This window comes from Galeopterus variegatus, unplaced genomic scaffold, assembly GCF_000696425.1.
Source record: "Galeopterus variegatus unplaced genomic scaffold, G_variegatus-3.0.2 Scaffold590, whole genome shotgun sequence".
NCBI classification, from domain to species: Eukaryota; Metazoa; Chordata; class Mammalia; order Dermoptera; family Cynocephalidae; genus Galeopterus; species Galeopterus variegatus.
The window spans coordinates 116,761-138,506 of NW_007726701.1; the positions used below are offsets into that span (position 1 = coordinate 116,761).

Sequence of the window (21,746 nt, forward strand, 5' to 3'; positions counted from 1 at the left end):
TTTCTTTTTTTTTTTTTTAAAGATGACCGGTAAGGGGATCTCAACCCTTGGCTTAGTGTTGTCAACACCACGCTCAGCCAGTGAGCCAACCGGCCATCCCTATATAGGATCCGAACCCGTGGCCTTGGTGTTATCAGCACCGCACTCTCCCAAGTGAGCCACAGGCCGGCCCCGGTTGCTGTTGTTTTTGACTACTTGATTCTTATTTCAAGCCCTTAAACACAGTTTGAATCCAGTTTTCCTAATTTCTCCTTAAGTTCAGATTTTGTCTACTTGGATTTAAGTTGAAATACCATAAACATATTGATGAAGAAGGTGGTACTTAGAGTTTTTGTTGTTTTATTGAGATATAATTGGCGTAGTATAAATTCAAAGTATACAATTCAGTAGCCTTTAGTATACTCACAAGGCTGTGTAGCCATCACCACTATGTAATTCTAGAACATTTTCATCACCCATTCTTAGTTCTTTTAAATAATCACAAAATATATCAAATGAACTCATTCCAGATAACAGGATGTCTACCAGGCACAGAGGCAGTCTGCATCTAAAATTCTAAAGGGCAGTTTCTTTTTCTTTTTTCTTTTTTTTTTTTTTAAAGATGACCGGTAAGGGGATCTCAACCCTTGGCTTAGTGTTGTCAACACCACGCTCAGCCAGTGAGCCAACCGGCCATCCCTATATAGGATCCGAACCCGTGGCCTTGGTGTTATCAGCACCGCACTCTCCCAAGTGAGCCACGGGCCAGCCCCTAAAGGGCAGTTTCTTACTGCTGCCTAGACAATAATTGCTTATTAATTCCTGCCTAGAGGTTATTCTACTGAAGAGTAGTGTATCTTTGGCTGCCCAAGTCCTGCACTGAAATGGTGACAGGGTAACTCACACCAGGCTCATATGTGCTTTGTGTGTTCATGGCCTGGCTATTTGAGGGGGTCTTCACTGCATCTTCTTCATTTCAGCAAATTATGCGTACGGCCATGAAGTATAACCTGGGATTGGACCTGAGAACAGCTGCCTATGTCAATGCCATCGAGAAAGTCTTCAAAGTGTACAGTGAAGCCGGTGTGACCTTCACATAGATGGATCTTGACTTCCTCAGTACTGTCTTCGCCTGTAACTTCTGCAGACCTATCACAAGTTTACATGTAACCACAGAGATCTCGCTCTCATGACTCGTTAGATATAGACACCATTCTCAACAAGTCGGTCCAAATCTGCCCCTTAAGAAGAAAGAAATTAAGGTTAGAGAATCATGTACAAGCTGATGAGTGTGAAAGTAGAAATCACCTATGCCAGAGAGCCATTTGGGTATTTTGCCTTTAAATAAAAAGTCTCTTCCAAATGGCTGTGCTACCTTGCTCCGTGGCTCGTCCCGGCACAGTCAGTGCTGTTGAGAGGGAAGGCACATTCATGAGCAGTCAGTCACTGCTGCTTTTGCTCCGGACAGATCTGAGACATGCTGGAACTTTGACACATTTAGTAATAGACGTGTGGCATTTTCAGAAAGTGGCAAGATCCACAAGTGAGTAATTGGTATTTTACATCAGCAGAATAACTCAATTTTACAGGTTGCAAACAAAAATAAAAGCCGTTTTTTCTTTATACATTTTATTCTTTTGGAGTTAAATAAGTACATGCTGCTGTATTAAAATTGCCTTTAATCACTTAACAAGCCTAACCTTGACTCAAGCAGTGAATACCTATAAACATAATGAAAAAAGCTAGTATTTTTATAACATAATACAGTATCATTTATAGCTTCTCAGTCATGTATTGTTGTCCAGCAAAAATAAAAAGCCTGATGGAGAATTAAGTTATCTTCATACCTGCAAATGATGGAGGCTATTTTTGTTAAGACTGCCTGAAATTTGCTAACTGTAATTATGACACATAGTCCAAAGAAGCAGTAACCTCCTTATCATGTTAATTAATTCTTCTCTTTTGAATATCTATTGTGTTGACTAATTGAACAATAATTCAAGTAGAGTGTCCCAGAAAAAAACCCTCAGGCTCCCTGTTTGGAGTCTGTCTGCCTGAGTATTGCCACTGGCCCTGACCTGGCCTGACTCCTCTTTCAGAGGCTTTACATCCAGGCACCCAGCTTCCTTAACAGTAGGCTGGAAAACAACTATGGGTTTGAGTGTTTTGTTTGGGAGTTATTTGGCCAGGCCCTTTTGAACAGTAGTGTCCCATGAAGTACTAGATATTATTTATGTAAGAATGAGCTTTTTTTTTTTTTTTTTTAACAATAATACCCTTTCAAAATTTCTAACTACTTTGTAACTGCATGACTTTACCTGGTGATAAAAGCAGTTATTAAAAGTCTACCTTTTCCAAAGCTTATGTTTCTTGCCTGTGTTTTTATATTTGATAGAATGATAAAACTACACTTGGGTTTCTGAAATTTTCATAACAACCACCTATGTAACATTTCCTTACACTGTATTGTGCTCAAATTTTATTCTGAAATTCTTTTGAGGTTTTTTTTTTTTTAATTGAATCATAATCATACATATTTTTCAGGTTCAACATTGACATATACTGATCAAATCAGTGTGTTAGCATATACATTATTACAAATCATACTTATGCTTTATGCACCTGATCAATATCTCCCTATACCTCTCTCCCTCCTCCTCCCACCTCTGATAATCCTAAATTTCTTCTCTTCTTCTGAAAAAGTAACAGTTACTTTTGATTTGTTGCCTAGATGATCTGTCCATGCTGAGAGAGGTGTGTTCCAGTCCTCCAATATTATTGTAGAGCAGATGCTTCTTCTGTCACTCTGGAATGGTCTTTGTGGAGAGAGACATCCTCTTTTCTTTGGTCTCTGCTGGTGACTCTCCTGTCAATGCACTCGAGCGGCTGGCGGGCCATCTGCACAGTGGTTGTGGTGTCTAGCTACTTTTGCAGCAGCTGTGGCTAATTGTGGTGGCTGTGGTGGGCCACCCACATAGAAGTGGTGTTTTGGTGTGCTCCTTGCCTGGTTGCAGGAGGAGGGGTAGGTCCCCGGCTCCATCCTGGGCAGGCCCTGTGGCAGCAGCAGAGTGCCTTGTTGTGGGAGGAGGGGTCAGTCCCCAGCTCCATCTGTTTTTGCATTCTAAGATGTTATTGCAGAGGAGTTGGGTGGGAGGGGAAGGGGGAAGAGGGAAGGCAGTAGGGTGGGAAGAAGAAGGACTGAGGCCTGTGGTACTCCCCTTGCTCCTGCAGGGGAGACCAGGGGGCTTCCAGTGGTGGCTTGGTCACTGCTGGCCTGAATGCAGATGTCAGGGGGATGTGGCTGAAGCTCTCGGACCCCCCACTGCCCTGGCTCAGGAGCCCAGGGTGTTTCCTGCAGCAGCTTGGTGGTTGTCGCTGGGCTGGTTGCAGGGTGCAGGGGGGTAGGGCATAGCCGAGGCCCTCAGCCTCCCACCACCCAGCTCAGGAGCCCAGTGCATCTCCTGCAGGAGCTCAGTGGTCATTGCTGAGCTGGGTGTGGGTGTTGGGGGGGGGGGGCATGGCTGAGGCCCCAGGCCCTCCCCTCTTCCTAGTTTGAGGCCTAAGGGTCTTCTGATCCTTCTAGGTTTTTTAGGTATTCTTTGGTGAAGTGAGACCTTTACTAATTAATATCAAACTTTGTCTCTGGTCTGTGGGTATTTTGCTTTTTCTTTCAGTTCTGTGTTGGATTATTCACTGTTTCCACTACTTAAACTCTGCACTGAAACTAATTTGTTGTCCTTTGTTTACTTCTAAAATGGGGGAAATTACTGTGGGGACCAGCACTTGAGCCTTGTTCAGCTAAATTGCTGCTTTCCTGCTGATTCCCTGGGGAAGGCTTTTTGTGCAGCTCAGGTTTTAATGTCTGACTTTGTAGGTACTTCTGGGTCTGGTATACCTGGGTTGTGTTGAAACTCTGGTCCTGACCTGAGTCTCTTCAGCAAACTGCTCCCCCTGCAGTTCTATATTCCTGACCAGTCTACACGGAGTGCTGATTGGAGGGCAGATCAGCTGTCCATGCTGTGCCCCAGTGTTTCCCCAGTGGGCCCGTCTCCCCCACTGCCTGTAGTCCAAACACTTCCCGTGGACAGGCCATGTACTAGTCCCTTGGCGATGACACACCTGCCTCTGAATGACTCCTTTTTTCAGTTGTGGCTCCTCACTTCTGTGTGGGTCCATGGGAACCCTATTAGTGGTCTTGCTGTCCTGAGGGTCACCAATGCCCTCTTCTCCCCTGCCACCTCCAAGTAACTTCATATGAAGGGCACAGCTGCGGCTTTTGCCAGCTCTTGCTCTGCATGCTCACCAGGGCAAGCTTGGAAGCAGCTGGGGCTCAAAATGGTAGGAGCAATCCTTTCTTTCTCTCATCATGGCTTTTCCTGCCTTCATGCTCTCCGTAGGTCTCTCCTCCTCTTCCCCCAAGCTCTAGCTGCCCCAACTTGGCTGTTGTTGCTTTTGTTGTTGTTGTTGCTTTTTAATAGTTGTAAATTGGTTGATTTGTGGGAGAGGATGACACTGGGGACCATCTATTCCGCCATCTTGACCAGAAACTGAGTTTTGTTTTATTAAGCAAAATCAATGGCTGTTCTTGGGGAAGAGGCTCTAATGCTTAACACCAGCATACTCAAGTAATTTTTAGTGCTTTTTTTTTTTTTTTTTTAAAGGTGACTGCTAAGGGGATCTTAACCCTTGACTTGGTATTGTCAGCACCACGCTCTCCCAAGTGAGCCACGGGCCAGCCCTTATTGGAGGTTTAAATTAGAAAATTCTGGTCAGTCACTGCTTTTGGCTTGACTGAAATCTTACTTGTTTATAATTCTTATTAAAACTCACATATAATACTCTGATTCCTTTTGAAATACCCATAGATGACTAATATAGCACCTAAAGAATACTTAGCTCTGTTGGCTTATGGAACCCCTGCACCAGAAGGCATTCTTTTTTTTTTGTCCTTTTCAAGACCGGCCGCACCGCACTCAGCCAGTGAGCGCTATGAGCGCACCGGTCATCCCTATATAGGATCCGAACCCGCGGCGGGAGCGCTGCTGCACTCCCAGCACCACACTCTCCCAAGTGCACCACGGGCTCGGCCCCAGAATGCATTCTAATTGACCTGATTAAGTTTAGGGAGGTGAATGATTTTTTTGTTGTTGGGGTTTTTTTTGTTTGTTCTTTGGCAGTTCAACTACAAAGATTGGTGATTCACTTTTTTTTCAAAGTCTGGCAGGCTTTTTCAGCCTATTAAGGCAGTCAGAGAATGGCATGTGAAGAAAACTATCTGTGGACCTTGTGCCAAAGAATTTTTTTTTTTTGCTTTGTAGTATGGGTGTTACCATTTTTAACTTTTTTCACAGATAAGTTTTATTGACTTCTTTGTATTTTAATCAAACTTACACATACTTTTAGACAGTTTCTCAACCTCAACACTATTGACATTTGGGCCAGGTAATCCTTTCTGGTAGGGACTGTCCTGTGCCTTGTAGGGTGTTTAGCAATATCCCTGGCCTGTACGCATTGGATACCAGTAGCATCCCTCAGTTGTAACAATCAAAAATGTATTCAGATTGCCAAATGTCCCCTGGGGGGCAAAGTCATCCTTTGTTGAGAACTCTGATTTAGAGAGCCAGCTAGTGCTACAAGATTTATTGTGAACAATCGCTTGTTCCCTCCAATTCATACACCTCTCACCATTTTCTACTCCCCAGAGGCAACCACTTTCAACAATTTTAAGTGTTTCATTTTTATTCTATTAAGCCTATTTTTTTTTTTTTTTTTAAAGATGACCGGTAAGGGGATCTCAACCCTTGGCTTGCTTTTGTCAGCACCACGCTCAGCCAGTGAGCAAACCGGCCATCCCTATATAGGATCCGAACCCATGGCCTTGGTGTTATCAGCACCGCACTCTACCGAGTGAGCCATGGGCCGGCCTAAGCCTATTTTTTAATTGGGTTATTTTTCTCTTTATTTTTGAGTTTTAAGAGTTCTTTACATATTCTAGACCCTTATCAGATACGTGATTTGCAAACATTTTCTCTCATCTACTGATTGTCTTTTTCACTTCCTTTATAGTGTGCTTTTAAATTTTGATAAATTCGGGCTGGCCCGTGGCTCACTCGGGAGAGTGCGGTGCTCATAACACCAAGGCCCCGGGTTCGGATCCCATATAGGGATGGCCGGTTCGCTCACTGGCTGAGCGTGGTGCTGACAACACCAAGTCAGGGGTTAGGATCCCCTTACCGGTCATCTTTTAAATAAATAAATAAATAAATAAATAAATAAATAAATAAATAAATAAATAAATAAAATTTTGATAAATTCAAATTTACTTTTCTTTGGTTGCTGTGCTTTAGGTGTCATGTAAGACACCATTGCTTATTCCAAAGTCATGCAGATATGCCTCTTGTTTTCTTCTAAGAGTTTTATAGTTTTAGCTCTTAAGATACCTGATCTGTTTTGGTTCAGTTTGGTTTTTGGTGGCTGGCCAATATGGGGATCTGAACCCTTGACCATGGTGTTACAACACCACAGTCTAACCAAATGAGCTAACTGGCCAGCCTCATTTTGAGTTCATTTTTGTATATGGTGTGATGGACAGGTTTGTTGTTATGCATGTAGATTCCTTAGAGTTTCTATGTATAAGATCATGTCATGTACAAACAGAGATAGTTTTACTTCTTCCTTTCCAATATGATTGCCTTTATTTTGTTTTCTAACCTACCCATGCTAGAACTTCTTGTGCAGTGATGAAGAGTAGCAAGAGTGGACTTCTTGTCTTGTTTCTGATCTTAGAGGGAAGGCTTTCAGTCTTCCGTTGTTGAGAATGATGATGGCTATAGGGGTTTTATAGATGTTCAAGAGAATGAGGAAGTTTCTGTTCCTAGGTTAGTGTTTTTATGATGGAAGTGTGCTGGATTTTTTTATGTTTTTCTGCGTCTGTTGAGATGATCATGTTTTTCCCCTTCATTCTATTAATATGGTATGTTACATTGATTTTCATATGTTCCAGGAGTCTTGCATTCCTGGGATAAATCCCACTTGGTCATGGTGGATAATCCTTTTTATATGCTGCTGAATTTGAATTGCTAGTACTTTGTGGAGGATTTTTACATTGATATTTGTAAAGGATATTCTGTAATTTTCTTTCCCTGTGATGTCCTTGTCTTATTTTGGTACCAGAATACTACTAGCATCATAGAATGTGTTAGGAAGTGTTCTTTCCTCTTCTGTTTTTTCAAGAGTTTTTGAAGGACTGATGTCAACTCATCTTTAAATTTTATGTTCACCAATGAGTCCTTGATCCTAGTCTTTTCTTTGAGGGAAATTTTTTTATTACTAGCTCAATCTCTTTATTTGTTATAGGTCTGTTATATTTCTTATTTAGAGCCAGCTTGAAAGAGTTCCCACCAGCCAATTCTGGGACAAATTGAGCACCAGTTGTGTAATGATGTGGTAGGTTATAACCCATGGAATACAGAATTCATGAGCCCATGCCAATGTAACTAAATAAATGAATTAATGCAGGAAAAGGGAAACTCTTCCTTATAGGAGCATGACAGCTAAATATGAAAGGAATAACAAAAATATCTCCACTGGGGCCGGCCCGGTGGCGCACTGCTACAGTGCGCCGCTTGGGAGCGCGGCGGCACTCCCGCCGAGGGTTCGGATCCCACATACAGACCGGTTCCCACTCACTGGCTGAGCGAGGTGCGGGCGCGACACTGAGGGTTGTGATCCGTTGCCGGACACGAAAAAAGACAAAAAAAAAAAAAGAAAAATATCTCCACTGGGGCCGGCCCGGGGGCGCACTGCTACAGTGCGCCGCTTGGGAGCGCGGCGGCACTCCCGCCGAGGGTTCGGATCCCACATACAGACCGGTTCCCACTCACTGGCTGAGCGAGGTGCGGGCGCGACACTGAGGGTTGTGATCCGTTGCCGGACACGAAAAAAGACAAAAAAAAAAAAAGAAAAATATCTCCACTGATACTAAACTAATGAGTGAATGGGGAAAAGGATATTTATGTAGTACCTTCCCACAAATTATTTATTTATACAGTTATTTGTAATTATTTATTATAAAAGGGAAAAACTTCACAATTGAGAAAACTACTGAATACCATATTAACCAATTGATCAAAGTTAATATCACTAATATTGGGAAATGTGGAATCATGTGATTCTTGATATGTTGCATTGAGAAGAATACATCATTCTTGTTCCATTACTACTGAGTAACAATAACAGCAGAGTGATGGCTGCTAGTGCTCAAGTGTGGTGGCAGCAGCTCTCAGCAGCTCCTCAGGCTCAGTATCCCGGCCATGGCTGAGCTCTGCCAGACCATCCCAGAGACCTTTCTGGAGGCCTCTGAGCTGCTGTTTACCTATGCTGACAACATCCTCAGAAACCCTAATAATGACAAATATAGATCTATCCGGACTGGAAACACAGCTTTTTCTAATAGACTATTGCCTAACAGAGGAGCTGGTGAATGTTTATTTGAAATGGGCTTTGAAGAGGGAGAAACGCTTATCTTTCCCGAAAATGCTTCAGTGAAGCAGCTGCGAGAAAATCATGACCTGATTGCCATAGAGAGAAGTAGCAGATTGGATGGATCAAATAATAGCCACAAAGTAGAATCATCTCAGCAATCTGCAACCAGTACCAGCTTCCTACAACACAGTCTTCAAATCCTAATGGGTTAACCCAGCATGCAGGGAACTGTCAAGGGCAGTCATCAAATCCACCATCTGCTCCGATGGCAAGAGGAAAGAAGAAAGAGGTAAGCAAGCACAGCCTCATGCACCCAGTGGTGGGAACTACTCATGGAGACCACACAACTGCTATTGACACTGAGAGGGTCACAAGCAGAACCTCCAGAAAGAGGTGAGCAAAGGCAACCCTTTGACCCAGTGGCCCAACCCACAGGGGAAATTATGCTTCCCCAGTGGTCACACACCCTGGGGTGAGAACTACTTGCACAGCCCACACAACTGCATTGATCTGGGGACGGACACATGCAGAACCACCAGTGAGTACAGAAACTCAAGATAGCCAAATGAAGTACAAAAGAAAATACCTAGTCACCATCAACCCATTACCCAACTGGGAGGAGCAAGATCCCAGGAGGAGCCTTTAGCTACAGGAAAGAAGAAAGATAAACCTCACCTACAGTCACCCGTTCAAGCTGAGGAGCTCCACTACACTCCAGTGCACCTATCAGAGTCACAGGACACTAGACGGGATGCCAGCATGACCACCCAGGGTCACCCACCTCAGCCAAGGAGTGACAGGACATCCAAGCACTTCTCCCAAGAACTCAAAGTCTCACCCATGTCCTCATCAATCCAGCACAGTTTCACTCACTTCAGCAAGGATCCATTGAGTGCCCCAGTGCCTAGGCCATGGAGGCACTCACAGACAACCCAGACATTGAATATGGTCAAAGTAACCACACAGAAAAACTACATTACTGCATCTGCCCTGACCCAAAACTAAAATACCCTGCCGTCAATATAAAATACCTACAGGAAGGAGTCTCTCACCAAAAACCATTCCAGAGTAATAGAAAAAGCAGTTGCTCCATCAGATGACCAGACATCAACGTAGTGATACTAGAAATACAGAAAAGTAAGAAAATGTGACACCACCAAAGGAATACAGTCATTCTCAAAAACCAGAGCCCAAACAGTGGGAAACTTTTGAAATGACTTCTGAAAGGAATTCTGAGCAACAGTCTTAAGGAAACTCAATGGGACACAAGAAGACTCGGATACATGACACAACAAACAGAAAAACAACTAAGGATATGAAGTAGGAAATTTACAAAGAATGTAGCAGAACTCCTGGAACTGAAGGTTTCATTCAATGAAATAAAAAGTATGATCAGGAGCTTAAGCAGCAGGCTAGAGCAAGCAAAAGAAAGAATTTCTGATCTCAAAGACAGTCTTTTTGAAATAACCCAGGAAGGCAAAGAATGGAAATCATCATGTCTAAGGGATACCTGCACTCCCATGTTTATTGCAGCTCTATTTACAATAGCCAAGATATGAAACCAACCTAAATGTCCATCAGTGGAAAACTGTGGTATATATATACAGTGGAATACTACTTAAGCCATAAAAAAGACGGAAGTTGTGCCATTTGCAGCAGCATGGATGAGCCTGGAGAAAATTATGTTGCGAGAGATAAGCCAGGCACAGAAAGAGAAATATCACATGTCCTAATAAATGGGAGATAAGAAAGTAAACGAGAGAGAGGCAGGGAGGGGAAGGGAGGGAAGGAAGACAGAATCACAATAATATGTTGAACTTTCAAAAGGAAAGAATGGAATTGTGGTTACTAGAGGTGGGAGAGAAGGAGGGAGAGGAAGGTTAGCAAGAAATTAATGAACACAGAATGATCACGTTCTATAATTAGGAATATACTAATTATCCTGATTTGATCATCACATATTGTACACAGGTATTAATAATCAACTCTATACCCCACAAATATGTATTATCAATTGTTTCAATTTTAATAAAAAACACAATAATAGCAACAACAACATCAGTATAATCCTGAGACTATCAAGCAAACAAAAGTTGATGGGCATTGTACAATGTGCCTGTACAGAGAATCTCATGAGTTACTTCTGATTAAAGGAGATTTATGACATGACCATTTTAATTCTCGTCACAGTTCTTTGACTGTACTGTAAGTTCTTTTCTTAGTGGCTCAGCTATTTGGAAGCTTTCCAAACGCTGTCCTTTTGAGTTTGTATAGAAGCTTCATTAGTAGGCATGACTGAAATATGGACAACCCTGTAGAAATGTGACTGGACAAAAAATATATGATCCAATGCTAATAGACTGAGTGGAGAAACCCAGCAAGGCCTGTTTGTTCAGTTTCTTCCTGGCCTCTCAGTGCAGCATTTCTTCCTCTCAGATATGGAGCAGGACCTCTTCTGGAACAGGAGTCTTATGTTCTACAATCAGATAAGTTAGATCAGAAATTTTCTTTAGGATCAACTCCAAGATAAAAAGGCAGGGAAACGTACTTTTTAGCTTCTATGGCCTGCCTTGGGGAGAAAAGGGAGCAGGTGAAAGGAGGGCAGTGGAAGGTCAGAGAGTAGTCACTTAGGAAATAACAAGGACTATAGGAGTTATGAGATATATATACATGTACACACACATATATCTCATAATATCACACCTACATTAAAAAAGAATGATCTCGAGTGAACCTAATTTTACTCCCTAAGGTGTAAAAGAAGAGCAAAATAAACCTATGGCCAGCAGATGGAAGGAAATATGAGAGATTAGAGCAAAGAAAAACAAAATAGAGAGTTTAAAAAAAGAAAACTGACAAAACCAAAAGTTGGTTCAGTAAAAAAAAAAACAAATTTGATGAACCTTTAGCTAGACTGACTCAAAAAAAAGACACAAATACACAAATCAGAAGTGAAAATGGAGACATTATTACTGACCTTTCAGAAATTAAAAATATTATTTTTAAAATATGAAAAATTGTATGCCAACAAAGTAGATAATCTAGATAAAGTGGACAAATTGCTATAAATGCAAATTACCAAAACTGACTCAGGAAGAAATAGAAATCTCAACAGACCTATAACAAGTAAAGAGATTAATCAATAATCAACCTCCCAACACACAGAAAGTATACCGATGGTTGCCAGGAGCTGAGCTGGTGGGGGGAAGGGAGAATGGGCAGTTATTGTTGAAGGGGTTCAGAGTTTCAGGGTAGAATGATGAAGGTGATCTGGAGATGGATAGTCGTGATGGTTGCAAAACAATTTGAATATACCTAATGACAGTGAACTACACTTAAAAATGGTTAAAATGGGAAAATGTTATGTATATTTTACCATAAACAAACAGCAGAAAAACAAAAAATGTCATCCAGGAGTTAAAAAAAATACAGCCACCACCAAAGTACAGGCCCAGGTGGCCTCACTGATGAATTCTAGCAATATTTAAAGGAAAATCAGCATCAGTCCTATACAAATTCTTCCAAAAAATAGAAGAGAAGGGAACACTTCTGACACCTTCTGTGAGGCCAATATAAGCCTCATCCTAAGCCAGACAAAGACATTACAAGAAAACTACACATCAATGTTTCTTATAAGTATAGACAAAAAATACTAGTAAATCAAAGCCAACAGCGGGGCCGGCCCGGTGGCGCACTCGGTAGAGTGTGGCACTTGGGAGCGCGGTGGCTCTCCCGCCGAGGGTTCGGATCCCATATAGAGACCGGTCCGCTCACTGGTTGAGCGCGGTGCAGGCGCGACACCGAGGGTTGCGATCCCATTGCCGGTCGCGGTACAGGCGCGACACCGAGGGTTGCGATCCCGTTACCGGTCATGAAAAAAGACAAAAAGAAAAAAAAAAAAAAGCCAACAGCTCATTAAAAGTAGTATACACCATGACCAGGTGTGGTTTATCCTAGGAACGCAAGCGTAGTTTGACATAAAATCAATCAATGTAATACATATTAGTAAAACAAACGGGAAAAATACATAATCATCTCAACAGAAGCAGAAAAAGTATTTGACAGAATGCAGCGCCCTTTCATAATTAAAAACACTCAGCTTGTAATAGAAGAAACTTCCTGAACATAATAAAGGGCATTTATGAAAAATCCTCAGCTGATATCATACTCATAGGTGAAAAATGGAAAGCTTTCTCCTTAAAAACAGGCAAGACAAGGATTTTTTTACTATTATTCAAAATATTTTAACATTTACTTGTAAATATTTGTGGGGTACAGTATGTTGTTTCAGTACATGCATATACTATACAATGATTTACTTAGGGTAGATAGCACAGTTATGAACCCATTAGTCCAAGACAAGGATTTTCACTTTCACCACTGCTATTTAACATTGTACTGGAAGTGCTCGGGCAATTGGACAAGAAAAAGAAAGAAAAGTCATCTAAATTGGAAAAGAAGTGAAACTATCTCTTTGCAGATGACATAATTCTATACATAGAAAATTCCATATGGGCTGGCCCAGTGGCGCACTGCTACAGTGCACTGCTTGGGAGCGTGGCGGCGCTCCCGCCGAGGGTTCGGATCCCACATACAGACCGGTTCCCGCTCACTGGCTGAGCGAGGTGCGGGCACAGCACCGAGGGTTGCGATCCCGTTGCTGGTCCCGGTCCGGTACGGGTGCGACACTGAGGGTTGCGATCCGTTGCTGGTCACGAAAAAAGACAAAAAGGAAAAAAAAAAAAGGAAAGAAAATTCCATATAATACATACACACACAACTACTAGAGCTAATAAATTAATTCAGCAAAGTTGCGGGGTACAAAACACAAAAATCAGTTGTGTTTCTATACACCAATGATGAACAAACTGAAAACGAAATTAAGAAAACAATTACAGCTGGCCGTTTGGTTCAGTTGGTTAGAGCATGACATTGTAACACCAAGGTCAAGGGTTCTGATCCCCATACCGGCCAGCCACAAAAAAAGAAGAAAATAACTTTATTTGCAATAGCATCCATAAGAATGAAATATCTAGAAATAAATTTAACCAAGAAGGTGAAAGCCTTGTACACTGAAAAATACAAAACTGCTTTAAAGAAAGTAAAAAGCACCTAAACACAAGGATGCTTAAAGAAATTTATGGAAATTGAATTAAAAGATAGTATGAATCATTCCATGGACTTCCTGAAGACCCCTTGTAAATAGAAGGCGTCCCATGCACCTGCATTGGAAGATTTAACGTTGTTAAAGTGACAGCACTCCCCAGAGCAATCTACAGATTCAGAACTCCAATTCAAAATTTCTATAAAAATTCCAATGCCCTTTTTTGCAGAAATAGAGAATCTGATCTGTTATTCGTACAGAACTGCATGTGGCCCCAAATAGCCAAAACAATATTGAAAAAGAAAACAAAGTTCGAGGACTCACATTTCAAATTTCAATTCACTGCAAAGCCACATTAATTAATACAGTTTAGTACATACAAACATATAGATCAATGGAATAGAATTAAGAGTCCAAAAATAAATTGAAACTTCTATGGCCACTTTTTGACGCTGGTGCCAAGACCATTTGTTTCACTGCTGGGCTCCTGTAACAAAGTACCACAAACTGGGTGACATAAAACGACTGAGAAATTTATTGTTTCACAGTCCTGGGGATTATAAGTCAATGTGTCGGTAGGGCCGTGATCCCTCTGAAACCTTCAGGGGAGAATTCCTCCTTTCCTTTTCCTGGCTTCTGGTGGTGACCATCAATCTCTGGCATTCATTTCTTCACATCCGTATCACTACAATTTCTTCCTCTGTTGTCACATGGCCATCATCCCTCTGTGTGTCTGGGTCTTCATTAGGGATGCTAGTCATTGAATTAAGGACTCACCTTATTGCAGCATGACCTCATTTTAACTAATTACATATGCAACCACCCTGTTTCAAATAAGGTCACGTTCTGAGGTACTGGGTGTTAGGTCTTTAACATATCTTTTTGGGGGACACAGTTCAACCCATAACACCATTCATATGAGGGTATTTCAAAAAGTTTGTTGAAAAATTGAATTGAAAGATAATATGCATCTTTCCATGAGCTTTTTGAAGACCCCTCACGGTCTCTTTAACAAAAGAAGTTGGACCCCTAACTCACTCCATATACAAAAATTAACTCCAATCGAATCAAAGACTTAAATATAACAACTAACACTATAAAACTATTATGAGAAAACATAAATCTTCATGGCCTCAGATTTGATAATTGATTCTTAGACTTGACATCAAAAGTACGAGTTACAAAAGTACAAATGTACTTGACTTCATGAAAAATGAGGGCTGGCTGCCCAGTTAGCTCAGTTGGTTAGAGTACAGCGTTGTAAACCAACGTCAAGAGTTTGGGGCCGGCCCGTGGCTCACTCGGGAGAGTGCGGTGCTGATAACACCAAGGCCCCGGGTTCGGATCCCACATAGGGATGGCCGGTTCGCTCACTGGGTGAGCGTGGTGCTGACAACACCAAGTCAAGGGTTAAGATCCCCTTACCGGTCATCTTTAAAAAAAAAAAAAAAAAGAAAGAAAGAAAAAGAGTTTGGATCCCCATACCCACCAGTTGCCAAAAAGAAAAGAAAAAAAATGAAAAGCCTTTGTGCATCAAAGGACCTTATCAAGAATGTAAAAAGACAAACTGCAGAATATGTGTTGACAAAGTTGTAGAGAAATTGGAACCCTTGTGCACTGTTGGTGGGAAAGTAAAATGGTACAACCGCTGTGAAAAACTGTTATGGCAATTCCCCCCAAAAATTAAAAATAGAGTTTCTATATGATCCAGCAATTCCACTTCTGGGTATATACCCAAAAGAATTAGGGCTGGCCAGTTAGCTAAGTTGGTTAGAGCGCAGTGGACTTTTTTTCTTTCTTTTTTTTTTTTAACAAAAGATGACTGATTAGGGGATCTTAACCCTTGACTTTGGTGTTGTCAGCACCACGCTCTCCCAAGTGAGCCATGGGTCGGCCCTTAGAGCACAGTGTTGATAACACCAAGATCAAGGATTCAAGTCCCTGTACCAGCCAGCTGCCAAAAAAGAAAGAAAGAAAGAATTAAAAGCAGGGTCTTGAAGAGATATTCGTACATCCATGTTCATAGCAGCATTATTCACAATAGGTAAAATGTAAAAGCAACCCAAGTGTCTTTTGATTGATGAATGGATAAGCAAAATATGGTCTCTCCATACCATGGAATATCACTCAGCCTTGAAAATGAAAAAATTTGGACACTTGCTTCAATGTAGATGAACTTTGAGGCTAAGTGAAATAAGCCGGTCACAAAAGGTTAAATATTGTGTGACCCTTACTGGTCATCTTTAAAAAAATTAATATATATATATATATATATACACATACATATATATATATATAGTGTGGTTTCAGTTATATGAGGTACTTAAAGTAGTCAAAATCATAGAGACTGAATAGAGTGGTGGTTGCCAGGTTCTAGGGGGCGGAGGCAAGTGGGGAGTTGTTGTTTCATGGGTGTAGAATTTTCATTTTACGAGATGAAAAGAGTTGTGGAGAGGGATGGTGGTGATGGTTACACATTACAAATGTACTTAATACCACCAAACTCTACACTGAAAATGGTTAAGATGATATGCAGATCCCTGTACTGGCCAACTACAAAAAAACACAAAAAACAAAAAACAAAACAAAATGGTCAAGGTGGTAAATTTTTTATTATAGTATTTTGCCACAATTTTTAAAATTGAAAAAATAAATAAATAAATGAAGGTAAAAGAAAACACCAACTTAGAGTTAAACCTCAGGGAGTCCAGTTGCAACCTGGCCAAAGCTTCTGAGGAAACAGATGTGCACAGCAGCTCTATCCCATGAGTTGGGTGGAGGTGGTCCTGCTCTCCGCACATCCTTTCCTGGGAAGCCCGCTGCGGAGAGCTAGCACTGAACAGTGATCTCAGGGAGTTTGGGGAATGTGGGATATGTGGGCCTGCAGCAGATTGCAAAGCTGGTCTCCCAGTAAAGACAGAAGATTCAGCAGCACAGAGAGGTGTCCCATAGTTCAAGCAGATGGTGCCTGTGTGAGGGAAGGAGGTTGTGGTTGATGGATATAGAACTCGTGGTTGACAGTCTTTTCCTTTCAGCACATTGGATATGTCATCCCTCAGTCTTCTGGCCTCCATGGTTTCTGATGAGAAGTCACTTTATCTTATTGAGAATCTTTTGTATGTAATGACTTGTCTCTTTCTGCTTTCAAGATTCTCTCTTTCGACAGTTTGATGATGATGTCTCTAGGTGTGCATCTCTTTGAGTTTATCCTGCTTGGAGTTCTTTGAGCTTCTTGGATGAGTAGATTAATGTTTTTCATCAGATATGCTAAGTGTTCAGCCATTTTTTGTTTTGTTTTGTTTGTTTTTGTTTGTTATGGATTTTTTGTTTTGTTTTGTTTTTTGGCAGCTGGCTGGTATGGATATCCAAACCCTTGACCTTGGTGTTACAACACTATTTCTTTTTTTTCTTTTTTTCTTTTTGTCTTTTTTCGCGACTGGCAACGGATCGCAACCCTCAGTGTCACACCCGTACCGGACCGGGACCGGCAATGGGATCGCAACCCTCGGCGTCGCGCCCGCACCTCGCTCAGCCAGTGAGCTGCCGGTCTGTATGTGGGATCCAAACCCTCGGCGGGAGCGCCGCCGCACTTCCCAAGCGGCGCACTGTAGCAGTGCACCACCGGGCCGGCCCCTATTATGTTCTTCTTTATAATTTCTATTTCTATTTATATTATCTATTTGACATCAATCTCATTCTTTCCTTTAATTCTTCAGACATGGTTTCTTTTAGCTCTTTGAACATGTATAAAATAGTTGATTTAAACTCCCTCTAGTAAGTCCAATATCTGGGCTTCCTTAGGGACAGTTTCCATTGTTTTTTTCCCCTCTAAATAGGCCATAATTTCTTTGTTTGCATATTTTATAATTTTCTGTTGAAAACTGGACATTTTAAATAATATACTGGGGCAATACTGGAAATCAGACTCCATACCTCCTCCACTGATTTGTTGTTGTTGCTGTTTGTTGTTGTTGAGTGTTTACTGACCTTTCTGAACTAATTCTGGAGTCTGTTTTCTTTGCTGTGTGTGGACAATGAAGTTTCTATTCAGTTGGGTTAGTGGTCAACTAATGATTGGACAGAGATTTCTTTAAATGCTTAGAGCCAATAAGTGTCCTGTCTTTGCCAAGAGATTCTGTATTCTGTGTGCATGTGGGGGCTCCCCTTCAACACTCAGCCAGGCAGTTTCCAGCTCTGCCTTAGCCTTCACTTCCTGCTTGCTGGGAGCCTCAAGGATCATTAGAGGGGAGAGCTTTGAGCCTTTTCAGGTCTTTACTGAGCATGTGCACAGTTCTACACATGGGTGTGGCCTTCTAGATTCCCCAGAATGTGTTACAATTTTCAAACCCCTATGGATATCTCATTCTCCAGTTTTTCCTTTGAAGGTTTTGGTTGGCCCACTGTTTGCCCCAACTGTTATCCATGATCTCATGAAGACACCAGCTCATATGGTGGCCTCTAAATGTTTTTGAAAAACGCCCCCAAGGAAAAGGCTTTTTGCTCTAGGTGAGCTCCTAGTCAGCCTGACAGTGGGGTCTTCCTGGGAACCCCCCCAGCTGGGTCGGATGATGACAGTTCTCTGGGAATGAGGCTTTGAAGGAGCTTCAACCCCATTCTGTCTTTCCAGTGGTGGTCCCAGCTGCTGGTTTTCACTGTAATTGTGGGCTGTTCGTTTTCAAGGCTACAGTAGAGCCATCAGGGAGGGGATGAGAATAGAATAGGGCATGTTAAAAACACCACAAACTTGCTGTTCTTAATGAGATTTTGTTTGTTTTTAATTTGTTTTGAATAAATTCTCCCTAGGTTGCTGCAAGGTTTTGGCTAATTTCCTGAGGTCTGAAAAAATTGATTCTGACTTTTAAAAAAAATTTTTTTGCCAGTTTTCTCATTGCTTTCATGGAGGAGAGAATTTTTGGAGGTACTTACTCCACCATTTTCACTGACATCATTCTCTATTGCTTTTTGTAAGTTGTTTAGAGTTTGTCCAAGGTCAATTTCATGCCCCTCATTGAACAACACACACACAGTAACAGTAAAAAGAAAATGAGAGATGAAAGTGCTTTTTCTACTGCTTTTGTTTTGTTTTGGGGGTTTTTTTTGTTTTTGTTTTTGTTTTGGTGGCTGGCTGGTATGGAGATATGAACCCATGACCTTGGTGTTACAGGCTTTGCTCTAACCAGCTGAGCTCAACCAGCCAGTCCAGAAAGTACTCATTCTAGAACAGCAGCCTGTGAGGTAAAGTTATGGGGGTGTGGGCAGTGCTTCTCCGACTGTGTGGAGATGGACCAGTTTGTTTGTTCGTGTATCTAGTTCATCAAGGTATGTGGTCCTACTCCATGTGACCAGTTTACCTGCAACTTGCCATGTAAGTTCAATAGCCCAAGCTGGTCTATATCCTGTTCAACAGGAATCACCCACTGATCACTATCCTGGTGCTCCAGGCGATGTCAAATTGCTGTAGTTTGCAGGCACTCTCAGTCATTGAGTGGTAACAAAGATTGTAAACCAGCAAAAAATTTTTTGTTTGTTTTTTGGGAGTTTTTTGGCAGCTGGCTGGTACAGGGGTCTGAACCCTTGACCTTGGTGGCAAACCAGCAAACTTTGAGTAGCACTTTACTAGGAAACAATCTTGAATAAGCTAGTACTGCCCTCCAGGACCACATTTTTAAAAACTTCTCTATTGGTGTTCTCTCAAATTCAAGCATCATGGAAATACAGAAATGTAGAAAATAGGGATTTCCCACAGTCCCACAGAGACACAGAGATGACCACTGTTAACATGCTTGCTCTATATATGCTACCAGTTTTTGCTGTTGCTATACAATTAAATGTTTGTCTTATAAAAAGAACTTATTTTGTATATATATATATGTATTTTGCAGCTTATTAACTTATTTGGACATGTTCCCTTATGATATATGGACATTTTTCTCATTCTTAATAGCCATGGAAGAGATTAAGAAAAAATAGAAACAAACAAAAAAAATTAGCCATGGATTATTTCATTTCATATATATGCAATATTTGTTAACCAGTTCCTGTTGGTGGCCATCTAGACGCAGGTCCCATTTTTTAAGCTAAGGTATTTATTTATAATACACTAGAAGTAATAGGTGTTGGCTCCATATTGTGTGCCAAACCTAATAGGCAGAGCAAAACTTGCCATCCAAGTGATTCCCGATTAACATTTTTAGGGTGTTTTCAATCTCCTGCTATTGTAAACAAACTACAAAGAATCTGTGTGTACACCCTTTGGGCACTGTATATACTTGTGCACACCTGAAAACGTCCTGTGGGAGGAATTGCTGTCCAAAGAGGGTTTCCACCTTATACCGCCACGCACAATGTTCTCATCCTGAGATGAGTTTGGGTTGGGGAAATTCCAAAGTCGTCAGAAGGACTAGCTGGTTAGCTCAGTTCGTTAGAGCATGGTGCTAACACCAAGGTTCAGGGTTCGATGCCCATACCGTCCAGCCACCAAAAAATAAAACTAAAAAAAAAAAACAAAAAAAAAAAAACAAAAAAAAAAAAACAAAAAAAAAAAAACAAAAAAAAAAAAACAAAAAAAAAAAAACAAAAAAAAAAAAAGCAGGGGGAGGGAAAGAAGTTGGTAAATGGTTGCAAAGTTACAGTTAAGACAGGAAGAATAAGTTCTGTTGCTCTAGGGTGACTATAACTAATAATAGTGTGTTGCATATCTCAAGATAGCCAGAAGAGAGGATCTTGACTGTTATAACCACAAAGAAATGATAAATGCTTAGGTGACAGATATGCTAACTATTCTGATGGGATCATTATACAATATATGCAGGTATTGAAACAACAAATTGTACCCCATGAGATTGCACAATTAAAACATTAAGTTAAAAAAAAAAGTTATCGGGGGCCTTGCTTTCCGGTCAGGGAGTCAGATTTGAGTTTGCCTCCTGTCCCCTTGCTGGTGGACCTCACAATAAAGCCTTTATTTCTTCAGAAAAAGTCACCAGGAACCAAACCAATATAAAGCCCAACTCTAGCTGGACAGTGGCAAATGTTCCCAGAGCCAAGGCACTGGATTTTCCTGGACTGTTCAGAAACTTGGGAAGCCAGTTCTAGAAGAGAGCCAGAAATATAAGCAAGCAACTCATTCTTTCGTCAAAACACCTTTTCTTCTCATTTCTGCTAAGAACAAATAGCATCCAGCAAGATGAATAGGGGATGCCATATTTTTTTGTGTGTGTGTGACCGGTAAGGGGATCGCAACCCTTGGCTTGGTATCACCTGCACCGCAGCTCAGCCAGCGAGCGCACAGGCCATCCCTATATAGGATCTGAACCCGCGGCGGGAGCACTGCTGCGCTCCCAAGTGCCGCACTCTCCCAAGTGCGCCACGGGGCCGGCCCACGGGATGCCATATTTTTACAAATTGTCTGCCTTTTTTAATTCCAGAATTTTAAAGCTAAATGCTACTTAAATATATGTTTAACTTGTATGATACTGACTTGTCATGGGAGCAAGGGAGAAGGCCAGGCGTTCTTGCTCACGTTGCCCACTGCCAACGATTAGGCCTGACACAAGTCTCCAAGTGGAGATTCAAGAGCGGTTCTGGAGTAAATAAGCAGTGGACTCAGTTCCTCCTTGACCGGCTTCTGTAACCGTCCAGCAGAGATGCTTGTCTGAGCCTCTTTCAGAATGGAGCCGGGTTAGTGAGAGCCTGGCCAGCTAACTCTTAATCAGTCTGGTCTGTTGTCTTCCCTAAGTCCTGCAAGAGCACGTTTTTTTTTTTTTTCCTTTTTGTCTTTTTTCGTGACCGGCAACGGATCACAACCCTCAGTGTCGCGCCCGTACCGGACCGGGACCGGCAACGGGATCGCAACCCTCGGTGCTGCACCCGCACCTCGCTCAGCCAGTGAGCGGCCGGTCTGTATGTGGGATCCGAACCCTCAGCGGGAGCGCCACCGCACTTCCCAAGCGGCGCACTATAGCAGTGTGCCACCGGGCCGGCCCCTGCAAGAGCACTTTAAGGCAAACCCAAAGAACCCGCAAGCTAACTTATGGTCCTCCCTCGGAGTGTCCTTGAAGCATTGAGGTGTCTGAAAGCTATATATATATAGTTTCTGGGGAAACAGTCTCTTCAGATATGTAACCCAGACACTAGCAATTCTTTGCGAGCTCCTTATTGTCATTAGACATCCTCATGT

General features: G+C 41.8%; 1 protein-coding gene across 2 annotated transcripts in view; it reads left to right on the top strand.

The window, feature by feature from the left end:
- The window catches only part of GLUD1 (glutamate dehydrogenase 1), a 40,708-nt gene extending 38,369 nt beyond the window's left edge, over nt 1–2,339 (top strand). For both annotated transcript variants that reach the window (XM_008570300.1, XM_008570301.1), the window contains one exon: nt 960–2,339. In XM_008570300.1, coding sequence (XP_008568522.1) covers nt 960–1,079 — 120 coding nt within the window. In that variant the 3' untranslated portion in view covers nt 1,080–2,339. The remainder of the gene's footprint in view (nt 1–959) is intronic.
- Nucleotides 2,340–21,746: the final 19,407 nt, after the last annotated feature.